Below are 18,279 nucleotides of genomic sequence, written 5' to 3'. Positions count from 1 at the left end.
ATAGACTAACAAACTGGACCCATACATAAAGAAGACCCAGCACTTTACTGCATACAGGGAACACACCTCAGTCACAAAGACAGACAGTACCTCAGAGTAAAAGGCTAGAAAACAATTTTCCAAGAAAATGGACCCAAGAAACAAGATGGATTAGCCATTCTAATATCGAATAAAATCAGTGTTCAACCAAAAGTTATCAAAGAAGATAAGGAAGGACCCTTCATATTCATCAAAGGAAAAAAGCACCAAGATGAACTCTCAACCCTGAATATCTATGCTTCAAATGCAAGGGCACCCACATTCATAAAGGAAACCTTAATACAGCTCACAGCATACATTGCACCACACACAATAATAGTGGGAGACTTCAACACCCCACTCTTATCAATGGACAAAACATGGAAACAGAAACTGAATAGAGACACAGTGAAACTAACAGAAGTTATGAACCAAATAAATTTGACAGATATCTGTAGGATATGTCATCCTAAAACAAAAAGAATATAATTTCTTCTTAAGACCTCATGGTATCTTCTCCTTAGTGAGTATAATCAGTAACAAAACAGGCCTCAACAGATACAAGAAGATTGAAATGATCCCATGCGTCCTATAAGATCATCATGAACTCAGGCTGGTCTTCAATAACAACAGAAACAACAGAAAGCCCACCTTCATGTGGAAGCTGAACAACATTCTACTCAATGATAACCTGGTCAAGGAGGACATAAAGAAAAACAAAGACTTTTTAGAATTTAATGCAAATGAAGACACAACATGCCCAAACTTATCAGTGCTAAGAGGAAAACTCATAGCTCTGAGTGTCTACAAAAAGAAACTGAAGACAGCATATACTAACAGCTTGATAGCACACCTAAAAGCTCTAAAATAAAAAGAAGCAAATACACAGAAGAGGAGTAGAAGCAGAAAATAATCAAATTCAGGGCAGAAATCAACGAAGTAGAAACAAAAAGATCTATACAAAGAATCAAAAAAGCAGGAGCTGGTTCTTTGAAAAAAAATCAATAAGATAGACCTGTAGCCAGACTAACCATAGGGCACAGAGAGTGTATCCAAATTTACAAACTCAGAAATAAAAAGGGAGAGATAACAATAGAGTCTGAAGAAATTTAGAAAATCATCAGCTCCTACTACAAAGGCCTATATTCAACAAAACTGAAAATTCTGGAGGAAATGGACAATTTTGTAGACAAATACCAGGTACCAAAGTTAAATCAGGATCAGATAAAAAGTCTAAACAGTCCTATAACCTCTAAAGAAATAGAAGCAGTTATGAAGTCTACCAACCAGAAGAAGCCCATGAACAGATTGATTTAGTACAGAATCCTATCAGACCTTCAAAAAAGATCTAATACCAATATTCTTAAAACTATTTCACAAAATAGAAACAGAAGGAACATTACCCAATTTGTTGTATGAAGCCAAAATTACTCTTATGCATAATCCACACTAAGAAAGAGAACTTGTAAGCAATCTCCCTTATGACTATCAATGCAAAAATACTCAATATAATTCTTGCAACCCGAATCCAAGAACAGATCAAAACAAACATCTATTATGGTCAACTAAGCTTCATCCCAGGGAAGCAGGGATGGTGTAATAAATGGATATCCATCAACATAATCTACTATATAAACAAACTCAAAGAAAATAACCAGATGATCATCTCATTAGATGCTGAAAAAGTATTTGACAATTTCAACACCCCTTCATGTTAAAAGCCATGGAAAGATCAGTTATTCAAGGCCCATACATAAACATAGTAAAAGCAATATACACCAAACCAGTAGCCAACATCAAATTTAAAGGAGAGGAATTTGAAACAATCCCACTAAAATCAGTGGCTAGACAAGGCTGCCCATTCTCCCCCTACCTATTCAATATAGTACTCCAAGTCCTAGCCAGAGCAATTAATTAGAAAACAAAAGGAGATCAAAGGGATACAAATTGGAAAGGAAGAAGTCAAAATGTCACGATTTGCAGATGATATAATAGTATACGTAAGTGATCCCAAAATTTCCACCAGAGAACTCCTAAACCTGATTTAAAAACAAAACAAAACAACAAAACAAAACTTCAACAACGCGGCTGGATATATAATTAACTCAAACAAATCATTAGCCTTCCTATCTCAAAGGGCAAACAGGCTGAGAAAGAAATTAGGGAAATGAAACCCTTTACAATAGCCACAAATAATATAAAATACCTTGGTGTGACTCTAACCAAACAAGTGAATGATTTGTATGACAAGACCTTCAAGTCCCTGAGAAAGAAGTCAAAGATCTCAGAAGTGGGAAAGATCTCCCTTGCTCATGGATTGGCAGGATTAATATAGTTTAAAAAAAATGGCCATTTTGCCAAAAACAATCCACAGTTTCAATGCAATCCCCATCAAAATTCCAACTCAAATCTTCATAGAGTTGGAAAGAGCAAGTTGCAAATTCATTTGGAATCACAAAAATCCCTGGATAGCCAACGCTATTCGCAATAATAAATGAAATTCTGTAGGAATGACCACTCAACCTCAAGCTATATAACAGAGCAATAGCTATAAAAACTTTGTTATTGGTACAGAAACAGGCAGGTAGATCAGTGGAATAGAACTGAAAACTCAGACATGAACCCACACACCTATAGTCACTTGATCTTTGACAAAGGAGACAAAACCACCCAGTTTTATTGTAAAAGACAGCATTTTCAACAAATGGTTTTGTTTCAACTGGATGTCAACATGTAGAAGAATGTAAATCAATCCATTTATACCACATTGTACAAAGCTCAAGTCCGAGTGGACCAAGAACATCTAGAGAAAACCCAATACACCGAAACTAATAGAAGAGAAACTGGGGAAGAGACTCAAACACATAGACACGGGAAATTTTCCTTAACAGAACACAAATGGTTTATGCTCTAAGATCGAGAATCAACAAATGGGGGGGTTGGGGATTTAGCTCAGTGGTAGAGTGCTTGCCTAGTAAGCACAAGGCCCTGGGTTCGGTTCTCAGCTCCGGGAAAAAAAAAGAAAAAGAAAAAAGAAAAAAGAGAATCAACAAATGGAACCTGATAAAATTGCAAAGCCTCTGTAAGGCAAAGGACACTGTCAATAGGACAAAAATCAACCAACAGATTGGAAAATATCTTTACCAATCTTACATCCAATAGAGGGCTAATTTCCAATATATTCAAAAGCTTAAAAAGTTAGATTCCAGAGATTAAAATAACCCTGTTAAATAGCGTACAGAACTAAACAAAGAATTCTCAACTGAGGAATATCAAATGGCCAAGAAGCACTTAACGAAATTTCAACATCCTTGTTCATAAGGTAAGTGCAAATCGAAACAACCCTGAGATTCCACCGCACACCAGTCAGAATGGTGAAGATTAAAACTCAGGTGATAGCAGATGCTGGCGAGGATGTGGAGAAGGAAGGACACATTGTTGGTGGGATTGCAAGCTGGTACAAACACTCTGAAAATCAGGCTGGAGGTTCCTCAGAAAATTAGACATTGTACTACCTGACGACAAATCTATACCACTTCTGAACATATACCCAAAAGATCCTCCAAAATATCACAAGGACACATGCTCCACTATGTACACAGCAGTCTTATTTATAATAGCCAGAAGCTGGAAAGAACTCAGGTGTCCTTCATTAGAATAACAGATACAGAATATGTGGTACATTTACACAATGGAGTACTATTCAGCTATTAAAAACAATGACTTCATGAAATTCTTAGGCAAATTGATGGAACTAGAAGATATCCTCCTGGGTTGGGGATTTAGCTCAGTGGTAGAGTGCTTGCCTAGCAAGCACAAGGCCCCGAGTATTGTAACCCAATCACAAATAAATAAATAAATAAATAAATAAATAAATAAATAAATAAATAAATAACATACAACAACAACAAAAACCAAAAAAACAAAAAACAAAAAACAAAAACAAACAAACAAACAAAAAACCCACATGGTATGCACTCACTGATAAGTTGATATTAGCCGAAAAGCTCCGAATACCCAAGATAGAATCCACAGATCCCATGAAGCTCAAGAAGTTGGAAGACGAAAGAGTAAATGCTTCAGTCCTTCTTAGAAGGGAGAACAAAAATTCACAGGAGGAAACACAGAGACAAAGTATGGAGCAAAGACTGAGGGTAAGGTCGCTCTGAAATGGCCCCATACGGTAATCCACCCCATACACTGTTACCAAACTCAGACAACATTGTGGATGCCAAGAAGTGCATGCTGACAGGAGGGTGATATGGCTGTCTCCTGAGAGGCTCTGCCAGAGCCTGAAAAATACCGAGTCAAATGCTCTCAACCAACCATTGAACTGAAAACTCCCCCAATTGAGGAGTTAGAAAAAGGACTTAAGGAGCTAAAGGGGTTTTCAAGCCCATAGGAAGAACAAAACCAACCAACCACACCCTCCAAAGCGCCCAGAGACTAAACCACCACCCTAATAGTACACATGGAGGGACCCTTGACTCCAGCCACACATGTAGCAGAGGATGACCTCCTTATGGGTATCAATGAGAGGAGAGGCCCTTGGCCCTGTGAAGGCTCAATTCCCCCTGTGTAGGGAATACCAGGGTGGGGAGATGGACAGGAGTGGGTGGGTGGGGTAGCACTCTCATAGAAGCAGGGGGAGGGGAAAAGAATAGGGGAATTCCAGAAGGGAAATATGGAAAGGGAAAGGGGATAACATTTGAAATGTAAATAAAGAAAATATCCAATTAAAAAAAACTCCCCCCAAAAACTTTTAAGTTCAACAAAATGGCTTAAAAGGTATTGGTGCTTCTGTCAACCCTGACAACCATAATTCAACCAGGAATCTCACATAGTGGAAAGAGAGAGCCAACCCCTGCAGGTTGCCCTTTGATCTCCATGTTTGTGACATTATAAATGCATACCCACACACAAACATAGCAAACTCACACACACACACACACAGAGAGAGAGAGAGAGAGAGAGAGAGAGAGAGAGAGAGGGAGAGAGGGAGAGAGGGAGAGAGGGAGAGAGGGACAGAGACAGAAAGACAGAGATAGAGACAGAGAAAGAGAGAGAGAAAGAGAGAAAGGCACAAACAAATTAAAAAATATGCAATGAAATTCTGTGGTATTAGATTCTGGAAATGTGTATAACACTAAAATATCATAGAAGTAGTTATGATAGATTGGAATTGTCATGAAATTTTGTTTCTACTTTCAAAATTTGGGATACCATGCTTATAATTTTTTGTATAACAAAAGATAGGACCTACTTTCTTTTTTTATATACTAGATTTTGACCATGTTTTCAACCTCCTCCAGCTTGCACATTCTATCCAGCTCTCTACCAATACCCTTCTATTTTTATGGTGGTTAACTTCCTACTTTTCATTTTTAATTAAAACTTGTTTCATGCATATACATGCTTTATCTTCAGGTATATCTGGATATTACATGCATGCTAGTATCTCCAGAAGCCAGCAAGATTACCTGAAACTGGGGTTAGAGATAGTGTGACCTACCATGTGGGTTCTGTGAATTGAACACTGGAATTTTGGAAGAGCAGCCAGTCTTCTCTCCAGTGTCAGTCTCCTACCCTTTAAATTACGGAAGTTCTTTATTTGATAGGATCACATGCTTTTCTCGGATAATTTAATATGTGCAGTTTAAAGGATAATTCAAATGGTAGCATTAATGATCCACCATCAATAACATTCAACTTCATATAAATTATCCATAACACCTTTTTGAAGGTCATACTTTTTTTAAACACCTAATTTCTTTTGAACATGCAGCCATTATAAAATTTTTACACATGATACAAACAGTTTATATAATGGCCCTGAAGACAGGATGATTAACATTCCCACAAGGCACATAATTAAAATGCAATTTTGTAAAATCTTATGTTTGTCTGATGTTCTCATTAAATAGTGGAAACCATGGCTCTCAAATACAGAAAGAACTATGGAGTTCCGACAGTTCAATACGGAGGTGCAGTGGAGAAAGCATGAGGAAATAAAATAAAATTTTTAGTGTTTCCATCTGTAAATTTATCAAAATAAATCCCATTTTTTTTAAATGATGGGCCTCAATTTTCTTCCTCTACTATTAATTTTTTTATTCTGGACTAGTTTTAAATCAATGATTCATCCCATTCATAGGGACTCACACTAAATTGGACATGGTCATTCATGTGAATGCTATTTTAAGCTTTATTTTTAGCAGGACTCTGTAATTTTCACTGTGCCTCGTCTTCAGAGTACTGATATTAAAGACATTGACCTCTTTACTAGATGTATGGAGTGCTGGAAAATAAAAACCAGGCCTCACAACAGCTAGGAAAGCATGCTACTGACTGAGCTTCATTCCTTATACTTTTAAGCTATTTTAAAAAGTAAAGCAAGACTGAATTTTATTTTCCTATCCAATCAGCATTATGAACATATCAACAGTCAGTCCTAAACATTTCTAGAAATTGAACAACTTTTATGTACTTAGATCAAAATAGTAAATGTCAGTCTTATTGTAAACAAATCTCCAATAATATTATTAGCTAAAATGATTTTTATGGCTTACAGACAGGCTTTGTCAGAATGAGGTAACTCAATCATGTTTAGAAGCTCAAGAATCTGATCCACAATTTATGATTTTTTTTTAAAAATGAAGGAAATTAACTCAGCTTTCAGATTTGATTGTTAGCAAACCATGTTAGGGTGGATTATTGAACTAGAAAATTTATTTTTCACCTAATGTAACACAGTGACATATAATGAACAAAAGAATACTAATTTATAATGGAATTTCAAAAACTTGTAACATGAAATATAACCATAAGAATTTATTATAAAAATTTCCATTATAAACATATTAGGTGGGATAGGAACTAATGATGCATGTGTATCTTGGCAATAACACATTTTTTAACAGATAATTAGTGGAAGTTGCATAAGTCTAAAATTTTATTAACATAGCAGGCTTTAACCAGTAAAGGGAACTGCAAGCCATAGTATAGTAACTTAAGCCTTTATCTAAATTAGAAAGAAACTGAAAATCACAGAATTTTGCTTTGTTGTTTTGAGGTAGGCTCACACTGCATAGCCCTGGATATCCAAAAAATGTGGACAAAGTTGGCTTGAAACTCACAGAGATCTCTGCCTGCTCTGCTTTCCACGTGTTGAAACTAAAGGTGTGTGTCCCTTCTTAGTTTTGTGGGTCTGGTGTCATCAGTGAATCTACAAGGAATGTATTTCTTTAAAATAAGAGGAAAATTTGGTGTCAGGAGCCATCTAGGAGAGGCTAAGGCTAACAGGTGATTTTCCTGGAGGTGGCCCACGATTTGTTTTTGCAGGGCCTATGATGGGTGAGCTCTGAGAGGCAAGGTACCAAGAGACTTCACACTAGTATTGCTTATGCTAATATGTCTTTTCCTATCACTGTTACACAGCTTAATGGTTCATAGGTATCAGGTCACCCTCTTGAGATAATTTCCTTGAAATCAATATGAAGATGAACTGTCCTGAATTAATGCTGCTTAGAAGAATTAATGACCATATCGAATTCCTGGTTTGATAATTTTAGAAAGAAACTTTTTGGGAGGTGGTATTATCTGTTGCCAGAAAGATGGACTAAAGTCAGGATCAAGAATAGAATGTGCCCATAACTCATAGAATAGCAAATAAATACTGCATAATAAGAAAGACTCATAAGCTTTCACAATTACACTATAAAGAAAATAAACTTGGGACAAATTAGTGATCAAGGAAAAACATTCATTCTAGGTCAGATCAAAGGATGAACCCGCATGTGTGCACTATGATAAAGAAAGGCCATGTAAACCTGTTGCTTTGAACTTATAATGAGCTTATAGAATGAAACACTGCTTTGAACTTACTATCAACATCCTTCTGTAACTCCCCTTTTGTGTAACATCTTATCTCTGAGGAAGCTTTCTAAAGAACTTTTGTCTTAAAAAAATATAAAAAGGTCAGAGGAAAGGAATAAAAGGTTGGCATCTGGGGCTCTGCCACATCCACTCACCAAATGTATGTGTGTGGCTTTGGGGATTGGGGTGGGGGGCTCTGCCCCATCAATCTAAAAGTATATGCCTATACATCTGTCTATATATACATATGTATGCATGCAAATATGCATGAACATGTGTAGAGCAGGAAAGACAGTTGGTCAGGCTGACTAGAGTGTACATATGTATGAATGTGTATATCCCTGGGCATATTGCCTGAGTAAAAGATTTTCTTTCTGCATGTGTGACTTTCTTTTTTCATCTGGCTCTCAATGAGTTAACAAAACTCTGAGCCTCAGGGAGGGGCTTCTGAATAAAAGAACAAAGAGCCCAAATAAACTAACTTCTTTATCTCCAGACCCTGCTGTTAAACAGAGGGTGTTAATCTCCAGAGGCCAGCAGTTTCTGGCCCAGAATAGCCTAGAATTAGGAAAGAAAAAAATTGCCCTTTTGCAACCTTTGCCACTTCAATCACCAAAGTCCCTATCACTGACTTCCTCAGCAACCCTGTGATGATGTTAATGTCCCCAGCAATTTGGCTTCAAATAGGTCATCATCTTTTTGTGATTGTTTTAGATTTACCTTAAATTATACAAATTTGCATAGACATTTCATGTTAACCTGTATCCTGACCTTACCATGGTACCATGCCTCAAAAACTACAGTACAAATCATAGCTATAATCTGGATAATATGGCCAAAATGCAGAAAATTGCTTGCAATAATCCTTCATCTTGTCACTCTTCCCCAGCCTAGTCTCACTTCTCAGACCATCAGCAAGCATCAATTCGCTCCTTTCTATAATTTTGTCTTTTTTTAGAATGCTACAGAGAGCCATCAGGCTCTGACAGCTCATTCTTTTACACTGCTAAGTAGTGTTCTGAGGTTGAGATTTGGAAAAGAATGCTTATTAATCCACTTTAAAGGATGATTGTAGGTTGGAGCCATTAGCAATATGCTCAGGCAAACATGTATGCATACTAGTAAATATTACCAAGTTTGTCTTTCTAGAAATATTTTAAGCATAGGTTTCTGTGCTGTGAATTTCCAAAATATTCACAACAGTTGCATATTAAGTTTCTTAACACTCAAGGGCTGTTTATCCCAGCAGCTACAATGAGTTTCCACATTCTCATCAGCATTTGGAGGCTTGGCCCTTTGGATAACTGTGGGGTAATGTCTCTGTCTGACTTTCAAACTGTGTTTTCCTAATAAATACCACCATGGAATACCTTTCACATACTTATTTCTTATCTATAGATTCTCTTCTTCAATGAAATGTCATTTGTTCATTTTCTATATTGATGGGTTATATGCTATAGAACACCGAGTGTTCTTGACGCTAGTCCTCTATATCCTTTGAAGTTTGCAAACATCTTCTCCCAGGCTTCACTTACTTTGTCATTTCTTTTAGAAGTCTATTGCACAATAGCAACCTTCACAGAAAAAGAATAAATGAAACCATATTCATCAGCTGCTCTCAGTACACTGCTCTGGTGAGTTTCTTCTTCCAGGCATCTGTCAGTTACACAGAACCGACTAATTTTATTTAAGAAATTTAAATATCAATGATATTGAGACTTTGAATGTGAAGTCATGTTTGGTATCTGCAGCAGAGCACGGTGCACACTACAATTACTCCAAAGAAATAAAAAGAGCATAATTTATAACTCTATTGCTTTGATTGGCTCATAATTTGTCATTTATTTATTTGTGAAAATTACTTTAATTTACAGGACTAAATATAAGCATTTATGTAAGTAGTCTTTTTTTAAAAGGTAGAAAAGGCTGGGTTGCTATTGTACAGAAATTATGTGAGTTTAATACAAATGTATTTTTAGATACTTTACGATGGAATAGAATGTAACAAAGATGGATGTAATACAAAAAAAACAACATAAAATGGAAGGTAGGAGGTGTAAGTTCTCGTTTTTCTTTTCGTCTTTTGTTTTAAATCATAAAAGGTAGTTTATAACTCTTTCTTGAATGGGATACTTTGGGTTCCTTATACAGTTGTATGAAATGTACCAATTTAATGCTGTGCTTTTCTAGCCTTTAAAGCACTTTTTTTGTATGCCCTGCTAATTTCATTTTAATAGCAATTTATATTCTCTTGAATTGTTTTGGCATACTTGACTAGCTTCTATCTTTTGGCATATGCATTTCTACTATTTTCTCATAATTCTGTCTCCTCCTATATCTAATAGAATTCACTTAAGATAATCAGAATGATAATGGCTATGTCAAAGAATATAGAAAGTCAGTACACACTGCCAACTATATTTTAAGAGCTGTTGCTAAATCCACAATAACACTCATCCATTCTACTCTTACCAGTCACGTTCCTGAGACAATGGTGGTGGTAACTATTATTGTCATTGTCATTATTGTCTTTCTACTGGAGTGGGTGCATAGTAATACATGCTTAATGAATGTCTCATGGATGCTTAAAAATCTTTAATCTATCGGGTACAAAAAAAACCTTTGTTTTATGTATATGATTCATCAAATTTATTACTCGTTTTGATAGCTTTACAGAATGTATGTAAAAAGGACTTGTATGTATTTCACACTCATGTAAGAAGTACCCAGTAAATTAACCATTACATCTTATATCCACTAGAAAGCTTTCTGTGTAATTGTGGATTTGCCCTCTCCTCTTTGCATTTCTCAGAGTACTTGGTTGAGTACTTTGAGGTTTCTGTTACATGCATAGAGTCATGGTTTTTCATGTAATGTTCAATTCTTTCTAACATCTAAAACTTGATTGCCTCTCAATACTTTCCATGTTGACTTGTTTTTTTTTCCTACTATTAAATATTTCCAAGCCTAAAAAACAAAGTAATTTTGAGAAAAAGTATTCAACCCATAGGAAAATGTGTTTGCCTTAAATCCTGTTGAAGAGATAGACAGAATAATTATTTCTTTAAGGAGGTAGTACATCTTCCTTTCCCAGCATTTCAGGATCCTTGTGCAGTAACGGACTGAACTACATCAGTCAGCCTATTTTGCGAATTACTTACAAAAGCAATATTAGTTTTATTTTTCTTTTTATCTTTTTTCTAAGTATACTTTTGCCAACACTTTGGGCTTCCCTGATACTTTAGATGTCCTTCTTGTTAGTAACTCAAATGACAGGGTTTTATCCCTTCATTCTTCCCATTCTTTTCCTAAAGGCAGCTACTGATATTTATAGTTTGTTTGCCTTCCATATAAGTTCAACAATTAAGTTCTAATAAAACTTCCATGAAATTAAAAAAATTTATACTTTTTACAATGTGAGGTAGCACTATGAGAAACACACTTATGCCTTATGATCATACAACAGATTTAGATGGGTATCAAGGAAACATTATAAATCAGCACAAAACAATAACAATGCTAAAACTTATTATGAATTTTAATTGTGAACTACTTCAGAGAATTCCAATTAACTTGATTTCCAAGTTAAAGGCAATGAATGAAAGAAAATTAAATTAACAACTTTGATATATACTGTAAAAGAGTGTAGCATCTTAAAATAAAAATTATTTTAAGAATATTAGCTTTAATATTCTCAGTCATACAAACAAATTTAACAGCAAATAACATGTTGTGAAAGCATAGGAAAATGTAACAATGGTGCATTTGTGCAATGAGATAAATTTCAAAACTAATGTGGTCACCATATGAAGTTCATTCTTGTCTACAGAATTCTGACTTTCACTGCTACATATATTTTTCAGATGAGATGTTCGGTATTTTTAAAAAAATATGAATAGATCTTATAATGCTACATAGCCACCATGGGAAGTTGATTATTAAAAGTTATAAAATTTAAATGATATAAAAATAGCAGCTACTTTGGGTAAATGTCAACATTGTATTTTGCATCCATCAGAAGATAAAATTACTGGGCATCTGTTATCTACCTGATGGAAGAAATAGATATGAAATAAACTTATTGTCAAAAAGACCATATGATAAAAGCAGGGAAAGATATTACTAATTTTCTATTTTTGAGAACAAGACTAAAATGGAATCTAAATGAGTTGAGTTCTATTTTCATTTTAATCAAAAAGTGTAGCTGAGGTTGGATGTTTGTCTCCTGACGCCATTAATGACTGCAATATGTGCTCACATCTTGGGTTTTATAACAGAACTCAGACTTAGTTATGAATAACATTAGCTTACACTTGTAAGCAAGAACAGGATTTTCCTTAAGATGTTGGATGATTAAGAAACTGGGTCATGACTCAGAATTTCCTAAATGTCCTTACTTGCTAAGAACTTCAAATTTTCATTCACAGTACACGCACATGCACAATGCACATGAGAACACACACTCGGAAGGGGACTCAACACTATTATTTATGTTATATGAAATGTTCTGAATAATAAACTTCAGAAACCAATTTTCAAAGAGTTGGAAATTTTTAAGAAGTTAAATAGCATTTGTTCCTTGGATTAAAATATCTGGCTTCACTAAATTCATCGTATTCCAGAAAGACTCAGTTTGCCTACTGTTCCTCTTTGCATCATGCAGCTGTTACTCGGTAATTTTTAGATAAAAATTTAAAATAAACTAAATTATTTTGAGATTAATGTAAACAAATAAAAGTAGCCGTGATGCTCTAATGAAAGAAATTTGCATGCAGGCATTTGCTAATGAACTTGAGATTTAGTTAGGATGAATCCTGAAGCCTGTTCTCTTGACAGGATGAATTCATTAGTGCAGTTAAGTGTTTGCAGGCCTTGTTCACTTCCACATACTTTGTTAGTGTGGGAAAGAAGACGATCTACGGCTTGTAAAAGCAAAAGAGCCACCCTGAAACATCTGGCATACTTACACACTTTTCGCTGTCAAACACAAAACACAAATGTTTGTTTGACTCAGAATCTTTGCATATGAAGGTGAAAATCCTCTTGTCGGTTTTATCATCTGCACAAAATGATATTCTATGAAGCTGGCAGTTGTGTTGAACTTCCTGTGAATAAGAATGAAAATACGGTTGATGGTATTTTCTTCCACATTCTAAAATGTCAGCCGTGTTAATAATATATCTTACAGTCCGGAAAGTATAGTATACATTTCTCAAGTTCTGCTCATACCCTTGTACATGCCTCAAATATAACGAATACAAAATGGATGTGGAACTCCTGATTCAAGGTTGAATTAAGATGCTCACTGCAATAGGATGTACAGTAACACATGCTGGATGCAAGAGGATCAGAGCGTCACTGGGCTTCTGAGCTACAAAGAATCGTAAAACAAACAAACAAGCAAAAATATTCTTTAAAATGTGAACATTTACCTAAGAGAATATTGAGCTGCAAAAGATTAAAAGTTGTTTCAAAGTTTATAGAAACAGACCAAATTCTGTAAAATTCCTTGTATTTTATTCTCATAGTAACAAAGATTGTAGTCTAGAACAGAATCACCTAGGCACAAGTTCCCCAAGACGCAGTAATAGCCAGGCATGGTTTTCTGAATAATTGGCTTCATTATGATAGTTCATACACGCATGTAACCTATATTAATTATATCTAGCCTATTACCCATCTTCAATTTGACTACCTTACCGATCTCTTCTCTAAAAGTCTGTCTCCCTCTGACTTTCATACTCTTCATTTTGAAAATAGGATATTGATGAGTGCATTTTCTCTTTCTTACCCTTAATATTTAGATAAACAATGGCCATGTAGGTCTCCGACATACATGTACTTTCTTTATTTTTCCTAATAACATTCACATTGACACATATTTTTGTTTTAATACAAATAGTCAATCAAATAACAGCCCTGAGCCATGCTGAAGTTTCTGAATATTGGTAGCTAGTATATATCCTTAGTAACTATGCAATCATGTTAATTTTTTATTATGGATATATTTTCATTTTTTTAATTAGATTTTTTTATTTACATTTCAAATGTTATTGCCTTTCCCGGTTTCCTGGACATAAGATTCCTAACCCAAATCCCTCCCCTTCTTCTATAAGGGTGTTCCACTTCCCAACCACCCCATTCCCACACCCCAAAATATTCCATTACACTGGGGTCCAAGCATGGCAGGAACAAGGGCTTCTCCTTCCATTGGTTCCCAATAAGGACATCCTCTGCTACATATGCAGTTCAAGCCACGGGTCAGTCCATGTATAGACTTTCCATAGTGGTTTAGTCCCTGGAAGCTCAGCTTGGTTGGCATTGTTGTTCTTATGGGGTTGCAAGTCCCTTCAGCTCTTTCAACCCTTTCTCTACTTCCTCCAATGGGGTTCCCACTTGCAGTTCAATGGTTTGCTGCTAGCATTCACCTCTGTATTTGACATGCTCTGGCTGTGTCTCTCAGTTGACCTCTATGTCCAGTTCCTGTCAGCATGCACTTCTTAGCTTAATTAATCTTATCTAGTTTTGGTGGCTGTATATATTTAGAGCACATGTGGGGCAGGCTCTGAAAGGCTGTTCCTTCAGTCTCTGCTCTAAACTTTGCCTCCATATCCCCTACTATGAATATTTTTGTTCCCCTTTTTAAGAAGGAGTGAAGCATTCTCACTTTGGTTATGCTTCTTCTTGAGCTTCATGTTGTCTGTGGATTGTATCTTGGGTAATTCGAGCTTTTGGGCTAATATCCACTTATTAGTGAGTGTATACCATGTGTGGTTTCTGTGACTGGGTTACCTCACAAAGGATGATATTTTCTAGTTCATTCCATTTGCCTATGAATTTCATGAAGTCATTGTTTCGATAGCTGAGTAGTACTCCATTGTGTAGGTGTACCACATTTTCTCATCCATGTATCCATTCCTCCGTTGAAGGGCATCCGGGTTCTTTTCAGCTTCTGACTATTATACATAAGGCTGCTATGAACACAGTGGAGCATGTGTCCTTGTTATATTTTCAAGTATCTTCTGGGTATACGCCCAGGAAAAGTATAGCTGTGTCCTCAGAGAGTGAAATGTCCCATCTTCTGAAGAACCTCCAGACTGATTTCAGAGTGGTTGAACCAGTTTGCAATTCCACCAACAATGGAGGAGAGTTCCTCTTCCTCCACATCCTCGCCAGCTTCTGTTGTAACCAAAGTTATTATTCTTAGCCATTCTGACTGGCGTGAGGTGGTATCTCAGGATTATTTTGATTTGCATTTCCCTGATGACTAAGGATGTTGAGCATTCTTTTAGGGACTTCTCAGTCATTCAATATTCCTTACCTGAGAATTCTTTGTTTAGTTCTGTACACCATTTTTTAATAGGGTTATTTGCTTTCTGGAGTCTAACTTCTTGAGTTATTTGTGTACTTGGAAATTAGCCCTCTGTTAAATGTAGGATTGGTAAAGATATTTTCCCATTCTGTTGGTTGCTGTTTTGTCCTAATGACAGTGTCCTTTGCCTTACAAAAACTTTGCAGTTTTATGAAGTCCCATTTGTCAATTCTTGATATTTGAGAATAAGCCATTGGTGATTTCTTCAGGAAATTTTCCCCAGTGCTCATATGATCAAGACTCTTCCCCACTTTTCCTTCTAATAGTTTGAGTGTATGTGGTTTGATGTGGAGGTCCTTGATCCATTTGGACTTTAGCTTTGTACAGGATGATAAAAAAGGATTGATTTGCATTCTTCCACATGCTGACCTCCAGTTGAACCAGCACCACTTGTTGAAATTGCTATCTTTTTTCCATTGAATGGTATTAGCTCCTTTGTCAAAGATCAAGTGACCATAGGTGTGTGGGTTCATTTCTGGGTCTTCGATTCTATTCCATCTACCTACCTGTCTCTGTACCAATACCATACAGTTTTATCACTATTAATCTGTAATACTGCTTGAGATCAGGGATGGTGATTTCCCACAGAAGTACTTTTATTGTTGAATAGAGTTATTGCTATCTAGGGTTTTTTGTTATTCAATATGAATTTTCAAATTGCTCTTTCTAACTCTATGAAGAACTGAATTGGAATTTTGATGGGAATAGTATTGAATTAGTAGATTGCTTTTGGCAAAATGGCCATTTTTACTATATTAATCCTGGTAAACCATGAGCATGGGAGTTCTTTCCATCATATGAGATCTTCTTCAATTTCTTTCTTCAAAGACTTGAAGTTCTTATTATACAGATATTTCACTTACTTGGTTAAAGTCACATGGAACTATTTTATATTATTTAGGATTATTATGAAGGGTGTCATTTCCCTAATTTCTTTCTCAGCCTGTTTATCCTTTGACTAGAGAAAGGCTACTGATTTATTTGAGTTAATTTTATGCCCAGTCACTTTGCCAAAGTTGTTTATCAGGCTTAGTTTTTTGACCAATTATATGGTCAATTTTGGACAAGAGACCATGAGATGCTGAGAAGAGGGTATATCCTTTTGTTTTAGGATGAAATGTTCTATAAATATCTGTTAAATCCATTTGGTTCATAACTTCTGTTAGTTTCTCTATGTCTCTGTTAAATCTCTGTTTCCATGATCTGTCCACTGATGAGATGGTGATGTTGAAATCTCCTACTATTATTGTGGGAAGTGCAGTGTGTGATTTGAGCTTTAGAAAGGTTTCTTTTAGGAATGTAGGTGCCCTTGCATTTGCAGCATAGATATTTAGAATTGAGACTTCATCTTGGTGGATTTTTCCTTTTGATGAGTATGCAGAGACTTTCCTTATCTTTTTCGATGACTTTTGGTTGAAAGGAGATTTTATTAGTTATTACAATGACTACTACAGCTTGTTTCTTTGGACCATTTGCTTGGAAAGTTGTTTTCTAGCCTTTTACTCTGAGGTAGTATCTGTCTTTGCCTCTGAGGTGTGTTTCTTGTATGGAGCAAAATGCTGGGTCCTCTTTACATATTCAGTCTGTTAGTCTATGTCTTTTTATTAAGAATTGAGTCCACTGATGTTAACAGATATTAAGGAATAGTGATTGTTGCTTCACGTTATTTTCATTGTTAGAGTTGGAATTATGTTTTTGTGTCTCTCTTCTTTTGGTTTCATTGCAAGGAGATTACAATAGTTTCCCTCCTTGTGTTAGAGCTTTACATCCATTATCCTCTGTAGGGCTGGATTTGTAGAAAGATACTGTGTAAATTTGGTTTTGTCATGGAATATCTTGGTGTCTCCATCTATGTTAATTGAGAATTTTGCTGGATATAGTACCCTGAGCTGGCATTTGTACTCTCTTAGGGTCTGTATGACATCTGCCCAGGATCTTCTGGCTTTCATGGTCTCTGTGAGAAGTTTGGTCTGATTCTGATAGGTCTGCCTTTATATGTTACTTTACCTTTTTCCCCTTACTGCTTTTAATATTCTTTCTTTGTTTTGTGCATTTGGCGTTTTGACTATTATGTGAAGGGAGGACTTTCTTTTCTGGTCCACCATATTTGGAATTCTCAGGTGTGTAGGTGCTCCTGGTGGCTGGCTTTTAGCTTTCAGTGCAGGCAGGAACTGGAAGAATCCTGTTTCTGACTGCTCTTAGGTTCCTGTGCCCAGGGGGCACAGATGGCACTAGGCAATTTCCCCTTGGGTCAGGAATGTGGGCAGAGAGTAGTCTCCTCTGAGTTCTCAGGAGTGTCCATACTTCTGAGGGTCCAGCTCTCTCCCCAAGGGATTTGGGTGCAGGGAGCTCATAATCATGTTTGTGATACATAAGGAATTATCATTATATAGTCCAGAAAATGACTTATTATTCCTATTTACTTTTATATAAATTACATAAGACATGAAAAACATATACTTTCCATAGATAGTGGCAGAATATGCCATCTTTCATTCACCCAACAACCAGTGTAGTCACAGAAGGTAATGGTTGTATTAGGAAGTTTCTTAATATTTGTTGGTATTGGAGTGATGGTTTATGTTGTCACCTTGAGATAACCCCAGAATCACCCTAGGAAACTGGCCTCTGTACCAGTAGGGATCATATTGGTTTCATTAATTGATGTGAGAAGACCCTTGTTAGTTGTGGGTAAGATCATTCCTTGGGAAGAATATTGAAGAATGAATAAAGTAGAGAAGAAAGTTGAACATAAACATGCCTTCATCATTTTCTTCCTGAGGATATAATGTCACCAGATGCTTCAAGATTCTTCCTGCTGCCTTGCTTTCACCTCCATTATGGACTGTAACAGAAATTGTGACTAAAATTCTCCCATTCATTGCTTTTGTTGTAGTATTTTACCACACCAACACAAAAATTCATCCTCCTACTGACAAGGTAGCTGAGTGTAGCAGATTTATAACCATAAATCTGTTCAAATTCCTAGCTGCCTGACCAATGCTCTGGTTTCT

The 18,279-nt window shown here is 36.1% G+C and overlaps 1 protein-coding gene across 15 annotated transcripts in view; it reads right to left on the bottom strand.

Annotated features, from left to right (window-relative positions):
* Window positions 1–18,279, bottom strand: part of Gulp1 (GULP PTB domain containing engulfment adaptor 1) — a 276,236-nt gene that overhangs the window by 32,384 nt on the left and 225,573 nt on the right. For all 15 annotated transcript variants that reach the window (XM_039083451.2, XM_063267053.1, XM_039083457.2 and 12 more), the window contains one exon: window positions 12,861–12,998. In XM_039083451.2, coding sequence (XP_038939379.1) covers window positions 12,861–12,998 — 138 coding nt within the window. The remainder of the gene's footprint in view (window positions 1–12,860; window positions 12,999–18,279) is intronic.

This window comes from Rattus norvegicus, chromosome 9 (genome assembly GCF_036323735.1).
Source record: "Rattus norvegicus strain BN/NHsdMcwi chromosome 9, GRCr8, whole genome shotgun sequence".
Classification (NCBI taxonomy): domain Eukaryota; kingdom Metazoa; phylum Chordata; class Mammalia; order Rodentia; family Muridae; genus Rattus; species Rattus norvegicus.
This window is presented reverse-complemented; position numbering and strand designations above follow the sequence as displayed.